Here is a 17504-nt window from a genome sequence, read left to right on the forward strand (position 1 = left end):
TAAATTGTAAGCTCAGGTTTTGTAAGTGGTTTTACGCGAGTTTTTACAAGTATCTCATCTATCGCATAGTGGGTACTTAAGCTACTTCCTAAGAAGCCTGTTATACAGAAAAGCAGAAGCCTATCGAGTGAATCGTCATCAGTCAGCTGGAAGTGACATGGGGTAAGCATCAATCGTAAGAGGGATGCTTGAGAACGATCGATTGTAATCTTGTCGTTAACACCGTTGGCTATTTATCAGTCTTTAATAGCAAGCAGTAGAATAGATAATCCAATAATAACGGAGTAGATCGATTAATCTTGTCCTTCCGCTTGTAGCAACATTTACCATTTGAGATTTACTGTTCCAAGTGCACGAAAATAACTTAATACAATGCAATTACAATTTTAAGAAAGAATGACTTTAATCAAATTAGAAACTTCAATATCGACAACGTTCATCCGTTCTTCGAAATAACCTTATCGCCTAAACAGAGACGCAACCACGTTCCATTTTCGATTTTATCCTCCACAAAATATTCTGTTTTGCTGTCGTGTCCGTGTCGCGTAGATTACAGGCGCCGATGTAAGCAGTTTCAGATCATGGCGAAAGTGGAAACGAGAAGTGCCGAGTTTACGGGTCTTTCGAATTATTTGACATTAAAACCACAGAGGATTAAAATAGAAAATTTGTATTTAAGTAATGAAAGTGAATGTTATACGAACTTGTTACATTATACTTAATGTAAGAGTAAGTCCACAAAAGTGCACAAAAAATATAATAAATACACAGCGAATGTCTGTGCATTTATTGGAAACCTAAAGGTGTGAAAATAAACAAAATGCACATAGTATGTAAAGATATATAAAATATTCGAAGAATAACACTCGTTATAAAATTTAATAGATAAAATAAATGCGTGCTTAGCATTAAATGCATTTCTTCACTTATGTGCATAATACTATGAATTTGCATGCACATCTATGGTTTAGTAATAAATCTACAAAATTTCTATGAGAATTTACACATTGGCTATTTCAATCATTCTTGCAGTTTTATCGTTAAACCAATACTGCAAGAAGTTTCCGAAAAAATCCACAGTACAAGTTCCCTCTTATAATCGAATGGAACGACCCTCGTTGATGTCGCTTGCCTACTCGAAGTTACCCCTGGGACAAAACGTACGGATCAGGCGGAGTGTTTTAATAAACGCAAAGAGAAGAGAGAGGGTAGGCAGATGGAGAAAATATAGGCGGTCGGATATCGACAGTACGGAATCGGGAAAGTCGACTGATTTACATTTGGGGAATATCGGTCCAGGCACGGACTCGTATTATCATAAGAGAATGGCGGTGGTTTAGCTTTCCCGGAGGACATTATCGGCCACCTGCTGTTTCTCTGACGACGACCAGTTCCGGAACCACGCCTACCTTTTATCCATTTCGACGATTTCGATGATTTCGACGGTTTCAACAGGGCGACTCGGAAAGGATTGTCGAACATATCCGAAGTTTTTATCTTGTGCGGATATGTTCGAATAAGAGAAAAATTCGCAGGATCCATGTTACATCGCTAGTGATTTTTATAAGTGATATTCGATGAATGCATAAATTATTGAGCAATTTAAGACTTCATATCGATAGAAGATTGTTGAACGACCCTCTAGTTTCCTGTATAATAGTTCGTAATAATTCAGAAACGGAATTCTGCTAGTTAACATCGTACCAATATTTTTTCATCGTCGTGTAAATATATATGTGTACCTGGGCTTGATTATAAACTGAAATACCCACGATCTCAGCAGGCATCTTCTGCACGCTGACATTTTAATGAAAGTGGCGCAACTGTGGCTCATTTAATATATGTGTTCCTTCCTCTGTAGTATCAAATTCGAAATCAATAAATAGAACATGAGCTTCTATATTTTTCTGCGTCATTACTTATCTAACATATTATTTTAAAAAAATAGAAATAAAAATCTACTTCGATTTTGTAGTACAAAATTCAATTAGTAGCAGAGAATTCCATTTTTCTTACAATTATTACCATAATGAATGAGGATAATTATCGAATCGAACACTTTTCAATAGACATTTACAATATTCGAAACAATATTTTTTTCCCTCGTCAATAGTTTTAGCAGGAAAAGTTGCCCACAGCCGCTAAGCGAACGCCCGACTCCGCAAGACGCCATTTATTCTGGAAGCTTTTATAACGTGTCCCGCATTCGCGTCACCGTCGTCGATCGAAAAGTCGTAAAGATAGCAGCTGTGGCAGCGAACTCTTTTTTCACTGCGCGCCACTGGCCTCGAAGGCATTGCGATAAGACTCGGAGCTACGTTTCACGGCACTTTGTGCATGGCGAACGTCCCCCGCGGCGCACGCTAAATTTTTCACGCAGTCAGATGATTTACCAGAACCTGGTGAAACACGAGTTTCAATCGGGCCAAAAGAGAGACCTTAGAACTCGTCGAACGGGACAGGATGGCTCGCTTTCTTTAAATTTGCACGAAGAAAATTGGTCCGAAGTCTTGAATCTTTGAAGAGTGCGTTCGAAGCTGAAGATTGGAAGCTTTTGTTTGTATCAGTTATATATTCGTTCTTAGCGTTAGACATTTTTTCAAAGCTTTAGTTACAATTTTTCATTAGATTGTGTTATCGTATTACGATCATATAACACGATATCCTATATGTTTTAGCAATGGAGAATGGATAAATCGATATATTTATAAAATTTGAAAGATAATCTCCAGGGGGTATGATATTTGTGTACGAATAATATAATATTTCTATAATAGAATGAGAATCGGTAATTACTGTCTAATGGTTTTTGCTTGAAAGGGATAAAATAAATAATGTACATGAAGAGAGATACATTAATGTTCAAAAGCTGATCACGTAATGGCGTGTAAATGTTAAAGGACTTCGCGACTGCAAATCGACGCTACATTAACTACGCTTATCGTGACCCGGATTCGCTAAATTCGCGTACACCTGTTTGTTCAAGCACGCGTTTTACCGATTCTTTGATCTCGCGTCTAAATGATTATAAATTAGTCAAATCTCATTTCTACTCGTTAACTAAATAACTATATAACATTTAACACAATGAGTTTCTGTAAATACCAATCATGAAACAAACTAAAACGAATAAATAAATAAATAGCCAAAAATAAAAAGAGAAAGTTTGGTCATAAAGAAATCGCAGAGTATTATTTTCCAATGTACTACAAATTAATCCTCTTACCCTCTGGTTGGTGATCGCATTCGAATCGGAGATGGAGAACGTGTCGACGATGGAGTCAAATCGTACGAGCTTCTTCGGGTGTTGAGCCTTCTTTGAGCGCGGACAGAGTGAGCACATGGCTGGCGGTGTCGTCGGGGGCATATTCGACGAATATTCAATATTTTGATTTCACGATTATTCCACGATCTTCTTTTACTTTTCACCCTTCACACGTTTCGCTTTGTATCAGTCTATTCACCATTCATTCACCAACTATTCGTGTCACGTTCTTTACACCATTTTCTAAACTAGCAATAGAGGAGTGAGGAAAATGCTTCGCAAGTTGTGTCTATACATTAATATACACCCCTTCGATCGACTTAAGTAATTCTTCTCGCTATTATAAGAAAAGAACGGGAGTCGATATGAAATTTGCTTACGTGCGATACAAAGCTTATTGCAAATTCATAGGCAGTGTTTCCTTTTATTGTCTGGTGCTTATCAAAGTCGTTGCGATACTTTATAGTCCGCTCGTACAGAGTCTTTTACTAGGCCATTCCTCAATGGCGTGTTTACGACGAGGGTGCGTAAATTAATTACCTTCGTGCGTCCTCCATTCGCGATCTAAATTTGGATAGTTAATAAATTAACCTACCAAGCTCTACAAAATGATAGTGTACCTATTACTAAACCGAAGCTTCTGAAATTAAAACATAGAAACTACTCTAGAAAGTATTTATCTACTACAAATTTATAAAACATACTGTATTTTTGTTACCAAATTTTGTAAATGAATGTTGATTATTGAATATTACAAAGATGGAAATGATACAAATTTTAAATTCTTTTAGGGATTGCTTTTGAGGATTGAAATTTCTAAGACGACGAACGATCAAACAGACGACATCTCTTTGACCACGAATGCATCATTTGCGGGAGTCGGTAACACAGAAATTCGCGAATCGACCGAGACTATGATACATTGAAGCAACAGCATTTACCATGAGCAGTAAGGGTGCAAATTCACTGGAAGCTCCCTCTCTTACCGTCGGAACCCAGCGCAAAATCAATACTCTTTAAAAAGCATCACACCAGAGTAATTTAATATTTGCCAAAAAGAGGGATTGTCTATTTGCTTAGGCGAAACTGTGAATTTGCCTCCAACAAAGAAGCAAGTATGAGCTTTAATTTAAGACAGTTGAATTAACGAGGTTCATTCTCTTGTTAATTACTCAAAGATACTATTCACGACGCTTTCTACCCTTTTCACCGCAGTTCTACAAATAGTTATGTCCAAAACTACCTACTCTAAGAAAAATGCGACGAAGAATTTCAAGCCCTAATAACAAGAAAATGTCAACTCCGTCGTCGCTTATCACGCCTCTCATCGTAATGCAAACTTTTAGAAATACGATCAGTTTGCCGTAATCGGATTTCTCTAGCTTGACACTAATAGCTCTTTTAAATTATACACAATGTCTTCCACAATTACATTTTACGCGATCCTGTTTCCATAATTACTTTTCTAGTACTGACTGATAACGATAACTCGAATTTCTTCATCTGACACGACTATCCACAGTCTAGTGATAACGTAGAAATAACGTTCGTAATTATATTGATTTAATTATTGGAATAATTATAATGAAATTATTTATATTGAAGAAGCAGAATATGACGCGTCATTAATTAGATTGGATACGCACCCTATGACGTACATCATAGGTCATAGTTCCCAATGGGTTAAATCGCAAATGAAACAGAATTTCCAACGATCGTGTACATTTATAACTATGAATAAAATCCAAACAACACCCATTTCAATCTCTCCCAAAATTTAATCGTTTAATATTCAAGGATCAAAAAACTCATAAAACATTGGAATATGGCATTGCCAACTAGATCGTACCATAGAGAAATTCGAAATAAAATCTAAACAACGCCTACATCGATTTCTTTTCCCTTTAAAATTCGATCGCTTAATATACAACCAAAAACTCACGAACTATTTCAATATACCGCATCTTACACTTTCGATATATTTTCTTTTACAATATTGACAAATTCGAGTAAAATCCAAACGGCATACATCTCGATTGTTTTTCCCTCCAGAATTTAATCGTTCAAGAACCAAAGGCCACAAAACACTCGAATACCTCATCACCAGTTAAATCACTGCGGTAGTATACCAAATTACGGCATCAGTAAAGTCAATCTTCGTGGAGTAACTTCGATGAGCGTCGATCGCCCGGAAGGAAGTGGGCGCGCCGGACATCGGTGTAATTAGCCGGCTCGCGGATACAATAGGGCCGTGTCCAGAACACGCTTCAGAAGGCGTTCAAGTAGACGTATACGAGATGCAATCGAATTATTCGCGACTGCAGAGGAACGGTCGAGACCTGCGGCACGCTCGAACGAACTAATGAGACTACGAGGACCGATGCGCGACGTTGGAAATCGCGAGGCAGGACTAATTTCCATTAAGCTCCATCGACGAGTGCCGCTAGTCGACGTGCCGTCCTTAATTAGCGACGAAGGTATAAGCGGCGCTAACTTACGGACAAGGGGGTCAATTGGCTGGTCGTTCATGGGGGATAGTTGCGAATTACGGCCGATCTGCGTTTCTTCTCTTTCCTTTTTCATCGTTCGATCGATATTTCGTTTCTTTATGTCGAGATGAAATATTCCATAGCGAAAGGATCGTTTTAACGATCAACAGGTTAGAACGATGAATAAGTTGGGATGCTCGACGATGATTGGTAATTAATACGAAATAGTCAGGACGATCTTATAACGGAGGATTGTCATGGAGAATTTAGTAAAAACAATAATTATTACAATAACGTAAAAATGTTGCAAGGACTGTTATAAAAAATGTATTTTAATTATGGCTTTTTGTAGTGGGAAATTTTGATCAGATTAACTCTTTGTCTTACAACGTCGAGTTATGTATTTATAATAAATTATGATCCAAGTATCATGAAACAAGAACTGTAGTTGAAATGAATTATTCAACATGTTATAACTTCGAATTTTGCGTTCCATCAAATTAAATATTATTAGATGCAAATTATATATTACACGATATTTTGAATAATCTTAAAAGAGTACGTAGAGCAATTAATAACAGATATCTTCTTTGGTAGAAAACAGTGGGAGAAGCGTCTCCTAAATCAATCAAACATCTAAAAGAGGTTGAGTTAAGCCGAATTGCGAGATGAAACGAAGTGTGAGTGCTGTCAAGAAACCCGAAATCAAAGAGTCTCGAACTGAAACAAATGTGAGATGTCGTCGTCATCGAGTTGTTACGTCAAACGTTCGCATTGCGGCAGCCAAGGAAAGCAGGAGATCAAAGGGCTCAAAAGCTGACTTCAATCTTCGGCCAAAAGTACGAGGAAGAGAAATATGTCGGCCCGTTTGTGGGACAGTGGAAACGAATTGGTCTACGGCGACTCGAAGTGTTGATTACACTCGGAAAACCGTTCGTTTCTGTTTACAGTCCACGAAGTGGAAAATAATCGACGGCCGTTTACGAAACCCTGCCAAAGAACGACGCTCGCTGCGAACCATTCAACACGGTTATTTTAATTGCTTACCGCGTAAGAAACAGCCATAATGCGCTTGTTTGCGGAAATTGGCACGGTATCCGGCACTAGATGTAAAGTAAATGAGCGCCATTACCGCAATTCGCTTCCTGTCATCGTTCCACTCTCGTTTTTTCTTCCGAGAAAATGAACATCAACGTGCGGAAAATTCTGAATAACAAGTACGGATGTATCGAGTTGCAATTAGTATTGTAAATTTGTAAATAATTGTGACGCGAATGAAGCTTTTTCTTTTTTTTTTCTTTTTTGAGAAACTATTTCAAAAGTATAACACATAACATTTGTATTACGTAAATATATGTATGTGATGTTTATGTATTTATTTTGAGAAATTTAAAAGTCTAAAAATACAGAATGTGTGTAATGATATATATTAATACTAAAAATAGATACTAATATATAACAGTATATATAATACATATATAAAGTACTTAAAATATTTATACGTTAAAATATTTAACAGTTGAAAAATGCCTCGGTTTAGCTTCCATTTCTTCATTTGCATAAATATCCACAGTCTAGTGATAACAAAAATAACGTTCGTAATCATATTGATTCAATTATTGGAATAATCATAATGAAATTAATTATATTGAAGAAACAGAATAAGAATATGTAATCTCGAAAGCTTATTAAACGTATAATCTCATTAAATACATAATATAGAGTAAACTAAGCGAAGTTTATGCGAACAAGAGAACAGTTTAATACTAACGACAGATAATTGGATAAGCTCGATTCAATAAGTCCTTGGTATAACTGAGTCATAGTTCAGTCTCATGAATTTTAACGACGTTCCACTGAATTTTTCAGTCGAATTAACTGCAAAAGTACTGATTACTTCACTCGAATAGGTCAAGTCGTGTCTAGAATACAATTTAAAGTTGTAAATGTTTTCTTTGAAGCAACGATATGCTGCAGAAACACGAATATTAAGATTATAACATTTCGTAGGAAGTATTTGCTACATTTAACTGATGCATTCCAGCTGTTCACGTATCACATTAATGTGCCGTCGGTGTTACATACAATATAGAACTTTCGAAACTTTGTTCTCAGTGGCGGATACCAAAATCTCCGAGAATTTTAATTACGCTAGCGATCCATAAGGTAGATAACCTCCGCAAGACCTTCCAAGAAGGGCAAGAACGAACAGTTCTTCGAGGCAAAGAAACAACCTCGATTCAACGCTACCGTTGCCCGCAGCACTCGAACTTTGAGATTGCTCGGTAAAAAATTTGGAACGGTTTTAGTCGTCGCAGGCACATAAAGGAAATAGGAGACCTTTTACCAAGCGCAGCATCTAAAGTACCCGAAGAACTATGAATTGTTCCTTAACAACGACTCGAGACTGCCAGATGACGTTCTTGTTAGGGTTCATGTTCGACGTGCTGTTACGAAACAACTTGAAAATTTCTACTGCGACGTATAGCTGTTAAAATCGAGATCAATACCTATCTCTGCTTACGAAGTTTCGATTGAAACGAGCAAGCGATTATTATCACGATTATTATTATAGAATAATATGTAAAATAATTTTCAGGTTTGGAGTTTTTGGGTTTTAATAAAATTTTTCTTTTAACACTTTCGCGATTGTTGTGTATTCAGTTTTGATTATATTATATTATTTAAATGCAGCATAAGGATTTTCTATAAGTTCTGTACGATGTAGTAGAATGCTGCAAAGAACAGTGAACGAAGAAAATATTAACTAATTTTATATATACAGGACGTTTAAGAAAGGCTGAGTAAGAATTTGAAGATAGATTCTATGTATCAAAAAAACAAAGTTTATATAACCAATATTCACAGTAGATGTTGGAAGTGTCTTCTATGAGATTTAACAACGATTTAACAATGAGGTTTAGTAATCACATAGATGATTCCTACCATACATCGTCGAACTCATTCAAAAAGAAGGAAGACCATATTATAATAATGTATACATTGATTATCATTAAAATATATGTACTAGCACTAAAATATAATAGCACTTTCTTTTTTGTTTTCAAACATAAAACTTGTACTGAAACTTCTACACAATCTTTCTGGAGCATTCTGTAGATATGCAAGAATAATCATCACTGTACTGAGCTTTACGAAAACATAAATAATAATAAAAAAGAAAAAAAAAGGAAAACTTACTAAAATCACCGCAAGCATTTTGATATCCATATATTGAGATTAAATGACTGAAGAGTACACACGATCGACCAAAGATTTCTACGGTATTCAACAGGAAGAGGAAGTAAACGTATCCTGTCACCGTAATACCGTAGTGTGCGTACGTTCGTTACCGCTGGCATTGAGCACTGGCTAAAAGACTGCGCGAATGAACAGCTTAGAGAGCCGGCCTATTAAAACTGAGGGGCTGCTTGAATTGAACCTGTTATCATTCATTATCGTGATTCTAGCTGGCTGCATCGGTGACGACGATCGAATCCGGCGCATCGTAAATCGCGCATCAATCCGTGCCTATACGCTTCAGGGCGCACGCGTTTCATAGAATTAACGTCGCGTTAATTGGTGAACGTTGTCAATTAACAAGCGGAGCAATAAGTGGCATCGGACCGACGCAATTGGATTAATTGTTTTTGGTTAATGAATAAGAAATTCGATCATTCTGAAGAATTATTCTTCCGCCTCGAAGAGATGTGATATTTAATATCGATAAAGTATTTAATTTTTCATAAACAATTTGAATCGTTGAAGATTCAAATGATATTCTACCTTCGAAATTTCTGCCTGAAAGAATTTTTACTTTTATTGAAATAAGTTTGAAACGCGCTCGAGTAAATAGCATGTACTATACGATATAGTAGCAGATTTAAAATAGAACGTAGACGATAAAAGGAAGAACTAAGCAGACCGAACTCACTTTCTCTATTTCCTTCTTCGACTTTCTCGATATTTCCAGTAATCTTTGTTCTCATTACTATTCTCCTTCCGCTTTATTTCTTTCGTTTTCTGCTGCACCAGTCTCCATATAAGATTTAACAAAATTACACCGATGATTTCCCGACCAACTGTGACCTGTACTTTGTGTCGACGATTATGCCATTCTATTGTTACTACTGTCTTTCGTTGTTAATGTAATTCGCATGTATGTGATCTGTATAAGGCATCGTTCTAATTGCTCGAATGCTTCAAACGTTTTGCGTGAATTTACGAAATTCTTCGGCTATTGTCCTAAACGAATTCTTCGGAACGGCGGTCGGGCATAAAAGAACTCGTTTGCCAGTCAAGGGGCATTAACGAGATCAGCGCTTAATTGAACGATAAACGAAATTTCCTGGTAAATTTTATTGATTCACTTCCAGCAGCGTGTGAGAAACAAAAAGATGTGGCGACTAAAATTAGAGACGCGTCCCACTGTTCCAGATTTCTTATCAAAGGGATAAAGGCTGATCAAAAATAAATTTTCTTCGATTTAGACGTCGAATAGGCGGTTTATTCTCAGTCCGATTCTCGATTATTTATGGTCCCTGCTTGATCGCTGAAATAGATTTATGACTATTCGAACGTGGCGGCTAAGGGCACGATTATCACTCGACGAGATAAATGTCAGGATCGCGCATATTCCGGGTAGTCGATAAATTCGCACGTCTACCTAGAAATCTCAGACTCGCGGCTTAGCTTGACAAGCCGTGGAACGCGATCGATATCTGCAGGAACGACAAGCTTCGCTGGCCCGGCCGAATTCGAAACTGTCGCCATAATATTAGAACGCGATCAGCATAATTTCTACGCAAAATCAGCTCTCTTTGCCGGAAATCCGATTTATCCACGTAAGAGAGCAAAAAAACGACCGTGGTTATCGATAAAATGGCATCTCGTGAGAATTATTTACTTTTCAGGAAAAAATTGTTACTATCAAAAATGATAAATCATTAATTGTTAGACTGAGGAGTCATAGATTGCTACATTTATGATAATTCAAATTTTTATGAACGTAATTGGAAGAGTGAAGCCTAAATTGAAATATTTCATATATTTTTGCATGTTAATTGAAAGTGGAACATTACAATGCAATGCCACTACCTCGTACCTACTAATAAACTGTATACTTCAATTAAGAAAGTAAGTAGCAGAAGAGTTTGAATGATTAAAAAACATAATTTTACTAATGGAATCTGCTTCAAACAGGTTCAAACCAACTATAGAATAAAGTTGGTCTTTCCATGGCAGAAAATTAGCAGGAAGCATAAATAACATAGTTACCTTAATAACGGTATTACGATGTTGAATTTACCATAAATGCATAAACATCCGCAGTAAAACTTCATTTATGTAAATTACATATAACTGAAGTTCATACGAGTAAAATAGAAGTTTATTGATCTTTTTATGATTATGATTTCTCGTTTGAATAATAAAAGTGCACGTCTAAATACGTTAGTAGACACAATCGATGGGAATTCAGTTAAACGAACACTAACTGAAAGAAGCTTTGTGTCATTTAAGTAACAAGCCAAAAGCATCGGTTAAGAAAGTAACCTTTTCTCTTCATATTTCGCGTGGAAAATCGATAGAATGGATGAATTATGCAATCGAATGTTTCCTTCGACTCGTACCAAATAGAAGTCGGCATTAGATGGCAAACGTCAAGATAACTAGTTCTTGAGCGAACATAAAAATTGTAACGCACGCGATGCACATAATGTGCGCCGTGTTGACCGCGAGAAACGTATTCGATGAGGTAGGCTGTTTGCATATCAGCACGTTTCGAAGAAAAATCAACAATGTTAATACAACGTTGCTGCCGTAACCAAGTCACGGAATTGATTGTTTCAACGCTACAAGTACGAATGTTGGAATACAATTCTATTCAACATTATTCTATTTTTTAGTTCGAAAAATCATTACGTCAAATAATTTTTCATTAATTCTTTCTAGAATATGAATGTTCGTTATCTCTAACTGACAAAGTTTTCATTCGCCTTAAGTAATGTGTTTAATTAAAGATTATTATTAATATATCATATTAAATTATTAACCAAAGATAAATATTGTATTATAAGAAAAGGAATTTGACAAATTTGAAGAAAGTTTTACGAACGTTTGTGCTCTAAATATTACGAAGTATTACGAATAAAGAATGCATTCGATGGAATTTTATCCGAAAAAGAGTTTGCTAATATTTTATTAAAGATAGTTTATACTCAAACATACTGACGCATGTAGGAAATTGTTCGGTCTCGTTTTAATAAACATTGTCGCGAAACGTAAATGTGTATCAGGGTCGCAACCTCGATCCTCGGGGAAAGACGAGCTGGAAACATAAACCGCACCGCGTGTACGGAGAAGTGGCATTGTTAGAACAGCGTCACGTTGTATTTGAATTTCCGTTTAACAGCTGCAACCACGGAAAGTTGCACGCTGACGTGGGTTTGACTCGTCGATAAACGTTTCGAGAACTTTTGCGTACTATTAAAACATCAAGAAAAATGTGAGAGCAATTAATCTGATCATGGCGGCATATGGTGTAATAATAAGAACGGTAATAGACAACGATTAAATCATAATGAAACTTGAAATTTACGATAATATCGATAAATTACACTACGAAGTTTTAACCGAACGTTTATATTTTCTAGCAGAATGCTTGGTTTACGTTCTTTTTTTCATAAAGCGAAACGAAAGTTTGATTACAGTTACTTGTGTAATTAAACAAAAATTATTTTATTCAAAAATTTTTTTATTATCTTTTAAAGTACCTACATCGAGATAATTTTAATAAAGCCAGGTGCTACGGAATCGTTAAAAATGTTTCCAGATATACGTGAAAGTTTGAAATTCAAAAAAGAAGAGAGAGCAAGCTGAGAGCACACGGTCGCGGCCGTTCCGAACACTGACCTGTGTCACTAGCTGTGCTCGATTCATTTCGCTGCGCCACACCAGCACTCGTGTATCCGACCGTATTATATTTTTCAAATCGAATATATTGTATTTCTCTGTTTACATGACTCTCGTCTCGTATACGGCGAGGCTTTATAACTACAAGTGACTTGTTCTCGTATTTTTTAAAACAGCCATTCGACATTAACTTTCCCGATATTTCAACAAACCCACCGCTAAATAATTTGCATAGAAAAACGTCATACGGCACGCAATCGACGGTGATAAAGAAATTCACACAATGGCCCTTCCACGAGCAACGACCTGCGTCATTGCTTGTACTTGGCACAGTTACAGCCAGCTTTCGAACACGAGAGATGCGTCACGTTCACAAGTACAAAGCCCATGTATCGACTGTTGCATTCGACTACATCAAACCCTAACCTCTTTAGCACCTACTGCGACGATAATGCACCAAAATCGCAACAAATACCGACGTGAAACTATCGTATCCATCAAACAAACTCATACACTATCGAAAGTTTAAATCCTCAAGCCCTCGATTTACCTCATTGCCAGCCCTTTTCACTCCAATTTCGACCTCGACTCTTCGAAAATCATGTTTCCCAACGTCAGAAATAACACAAACTACGCTACCACGACCACCAAATCGGTTACCAGCTTCAAACTCCTCTGCCGCACTAGACCGAGCATTCGTGTTCACGCGTATGTTCACCTCTCGACACCGTGACACGCTCACCGACGTGGTAACCGAGCTCGACGAGCGAGGGATAGTGGTTTGCAGATGCAATCCCGACAGACCTAACCTTCGTCCGCGTTGTCCGCGCGTGTCAAGGTGACCGGCACGACCAGGTTAAGACGCAAGACGACGAGGACGTACAGTACGTGGCGCGTGAACCGTGAATGGGAAACATCGCGACGCAACCGCAACCAGAGGCCGGAAAACCTAAGTTTAATCAGCAACTCGCGGGAGCGGCGTAGTCGCGAGCACTGACCTACGTCACTGGGCGCACTTGGCACACTACTGAGCGCGCCGCCGCTTCTCGTGTACGTACGTGTGTTTCCGTGTACGCGCTCCACCTCCTCCTGCCCTCTCACTTCTCACTCACTCTTTCTATCTTACTCCCATCCACTCTCTCTTTTTCACCCTCCGCCCGCCTTTCACCCTGTTTCATCGCGCGCTCTTTCCTCCCTTTTCGATTTGCGCTCGGCTGCGTCCGTGTAGCCGGTCATACGATAACGGGTTGAACCGTACCGCCACCTCGTGAAAATTGCATTCACCCTACTGTCGCGTGATCTAACGCGTCGACTAACCTATCTACCGATGCTGCTCTAGAATCACGCTTTCTTTGAGATTCCTTCTCGATTTCTCCAATGATAATGTCGGAATTGCCAGCGTATTCAGGTAAGATGGTAGAGATTGTTAGAATATTGCAGTAGATGTACGTTCATGTGAGAAAGTCTTCCCTTTTTGTAGGGATTTTGGAAGATAGAATTTTTTTTTTGGAAAAACTTTGTCGAGTTGGAGAGTTTATTAGCTCGTACCGTATGATAAGTATAACGCTAGAATTTTTTCCAAATAGGAATATGATCATACATTTCATCGTAGCATTTTAAGCATAATTATTCATTTGCGGGATATATTTTATATTTTTATGTTTCGTATATTTTTAATATTTAAGTTTGATACATTTATTGTGCAGAAACACAAAGTTATATAAAACATGCAAAGTAAAGTACATATTATTACATTTAGAAAACGACACATTCTTTCATTCAAGTTGAGATGGTTTTTTGTGTTTGTTGTTTGTGTGCCAACCAATGAACTTGCATAAAGATCTGCAGTCTAATAATCACCCATATTAAGATATATAAGATATTTAGGTACCTACATCTTATAGAGTAGTTTTAGGATTGATACATGGTATACATAAATTTGAATATATTAAAAAATAATATCGCAGGTGAAGTAAGGTGTTTTCATTTTTCCGTTTTACGTCCAAAACGAATTGGTCGTTCAAGGCCTTTTACCTGATTGCGAATGACGTCATAAGTGACGCCTTTCTTTTACAATCTCGATACGCGCTTTGAACGCTGCACGACTCGTTTCAGATAAAGGACGTATGTCAGCACGTTTCTCATTCGTGTAATGGTTCATCGTACCAAACTTAGTTTCTCAGGCTTATAACATTATAACATCGGGATAACATTGATTATCCCCAGATAGTCCATCATTCGTGTAACGTGATTCATCGGGAATAATTTCGAAGAACTTACTCGAGATTATTATTAAACGATCATTCGAGCACCAAAGAGCTTGTGATTCGTTGTTTGTCCGATAACAGCCCCGGATATCGGAAGACTACGAAATAAACGATCGACGAGAATGTCTTTCGTTAAGCAGTCGAATACGCTGAATCTGATCAATAATGCGAAACAATACGAGGTGGTTTTCAATTGAGAATGCTTTGCATCGATGATCGTCGATTCGTTGTCGCGTACCAAAGGAAAAATTGTATCTGGCGCGTGTTCGAATCGATAACCGGGACCCGCTGGATGCAGCGTCTGCAGTACTTTCGAAAGCTCTAAATAAAAAAAGAGAAGCGCGAGGTTTAATTAAAAGCATCTCTGCAACGACGGGTCACGAACAATGCGACCATTGTGCCGCGCGATATTTAGCAGCTTTTAGTCAGAACGCGTCGTTTCTATTTGATATTTCTTCGCGCAACAATAGAATTCTCTTGAAATAAAATAGGAGATGCGTTATCTACGTTACGCTAGCCTTCTCTCTTCTTTAGTCAGCTTATTTCGAAGTATTGGTTGCTCGGAGCGAGCTCAAGTTGAGCTCGAGGCACCATTTGTGATTCGATCGCGTTCATGTTCTGCCACCGACACTCACGGATTCTCTCAGACTTCCCTTCGATCGAATACCGAGCCTTTTTATCTTCTATCAAGCGAAGGAGGACCTGGAAATCTCATTCGCTTCGCGATATTTCGTCGAACACCTGCACTCCAGTTTATGTTCTATCATATACGAGACCCAAGCGAATTGTTTTTACGGAATTGTTGTTTCATACGGAAAAAGAAGCATTAAATATTGATTGCAATAAAGAGAAGCCAATTTCTTTCACGTTATTAAAAAATTAATAATGTAAAAATTCTGGTATGACTTGCGTTATATTTTCTAGATATTCATCAGCGTCGGCAACTCTACGGTCGATTCTCATGAGTCACGTCGCAATAGCCAGAAAAGCCTAATTTATGACACCCACAAATGTTCTTTGTTTGCTCTTCCCAAATATAAATAGAGAATCGAACGATCGTTCCAAGTATACGGAGTTTCACGTTCTTTCAACCCTCTTTTAATGCTTCTCATAAAACAATTCAGTTTCGATTCACCGCGGAGTACAAATACAAACGCGCTGTCGACAAACGGAAAAAAGTTTCGCGTTTGGCAACAGCGTCTCCAGTTGGATAAAAGGACTCAAACGAACCACCGCGACGTTTTAACATTTCGCCGGTGTGCATTATGTTAATGCACCGAGGGACAAGAGTGTAACGAGCGAGGAATTCCTCGCTCGCGGTAAGAAGCCTTACCTTTCGAAATGAATGAAAAGGAAAAGTTCGGGTGAAATAGGCTTGGCCGACTCGGTGAGGATCTTTCAAGGAAATGAACGGAAAAGGTATACTCTAGACGGCAGTTCGTCTCAAAGATATCCATACAATAAGAGAGTGATAAAAGTTTACGGACGTTGCCGGCGTTCGAACTCGGTTCGTTTTCTCCGTGAGCTGCAATAAAAACCTCCGTCCTGAAAGAATAATCGACGAGAAGTTTTTTAAAAGCAAACTTTAATTCTCGTATAAACATCTTCCAGAGACAGATTAGATACGCCCGGAGTCTTGTGTCCCCGAGCAAAGGATAACGTCGACTGCACGCGCAGTAGTTACAGACGACTAATGTCAGACAGTCAAGAAGCGAGCATCGAGTAACGACTGTTCGTCTGTTGCTGTTGGTTGTCGGTGTTATTTTATTTTACGACTGTTTTAATGATAACGAGTGCATTGTATTCTGAAAAATTAAACATTTTGCCATGATAATTGTTTAGTTAAATTAAAAGTTTAATTACTTTTACGAGCGTAACTGTTACGTTTCACTACTATTACCGTTATATTTCGTATGTATTATGAAAACGAAAGAAATTAGTAATGACAAATATTATTTATGTAAAAATTGACGATATATATATATATATTGACAATTTTCGTATACAGTTGAAATGAAATCCCACTGAGGACTTAATATTTAATAAAAACTATTGTATATATGAATACAAAATTATACTAATCTACACTGCCTATGCAATTTATTGCATGAAATGCAATTCCACATAGCCAACTATATTTATTTTCTCGTACATAAGCCAAACGAGACGGCTTTTAATACAGAAGCACGCAAAAAATTAAAAGCGAAAGATTAACTAAGTACTTTCAACATGAATGATATAAATTGCTACCTTCCTAAAACTAGCTTACGTGAACGTCAGTTAAAATGACGAAACGATGTACGAAACAAAGGTTTTACGAATATTTATCGTTGATATGGTTATGGTATTATGGTTGAAGCACGGTAATGTCGAGTATACGTCGAGAATCATAGAAGTCACACGAAAGAGGCGATTTTTGACGGGGATTAAAAGTTTCTTGCGTGATGTTACAAGGGAAGGGGCAACGTTCGTTGCAAGAAGGGGACTCATGAGAAACGCTCACGATAGTTCCTTACCAGTCACGCCAGAAAGTCACTCGTTAAATACAAAATAATACGACGAACACGGGTT

General features: G+C 37.6%; 1 protein-coding gene across 22 annotated transcripts in view; it reads right to left on the reverse strand.

Annotated features, from left to right (window-relative positions):
- The window catches only part of LOC122573521 (disks large 1 tumor suppressor protein), a 533282-nt gene that overhangs the window by 185377 nt on the left and 330401 nt on the right, over positions 1-17504 (reverse strand). Inside the window, exon 1 of one of the 22 annotated variants that reach the window (XM_043739992.1) lies at positions 3227-3503. The exons of 20 other annotated variants lie outside the window; for them this stretch is intronic. In XM_043739992.1, coding sequence (XP_043595927.1) covers positions 3227-3367 — 141 coding nt within the window. In that variant the 5' untranslated portion in view covers positions 3368-3503. Of the gene's footprint in view, positions 1-3226; positions 3504-17504 lie in introns of those variants that run through there. One more of the 22 variants, XM_043739993.1, reaches the window with a different exon arrangement.

This window comes from Bombus pyrosoma, linkage group LG12, assembly GCF_014825855.1.
Source record: "Bombus pyrosoma isolate SC7728 linkage group LG12, ASM1482585v1, whole genome shotgun sequence".
Classification (NCBI taxonomy): Eukaryota; Metazoa; Arthropoda; class Insecta; order Hymenoptera; family Apidae; genus Bombus; species Bombus pyrosoma.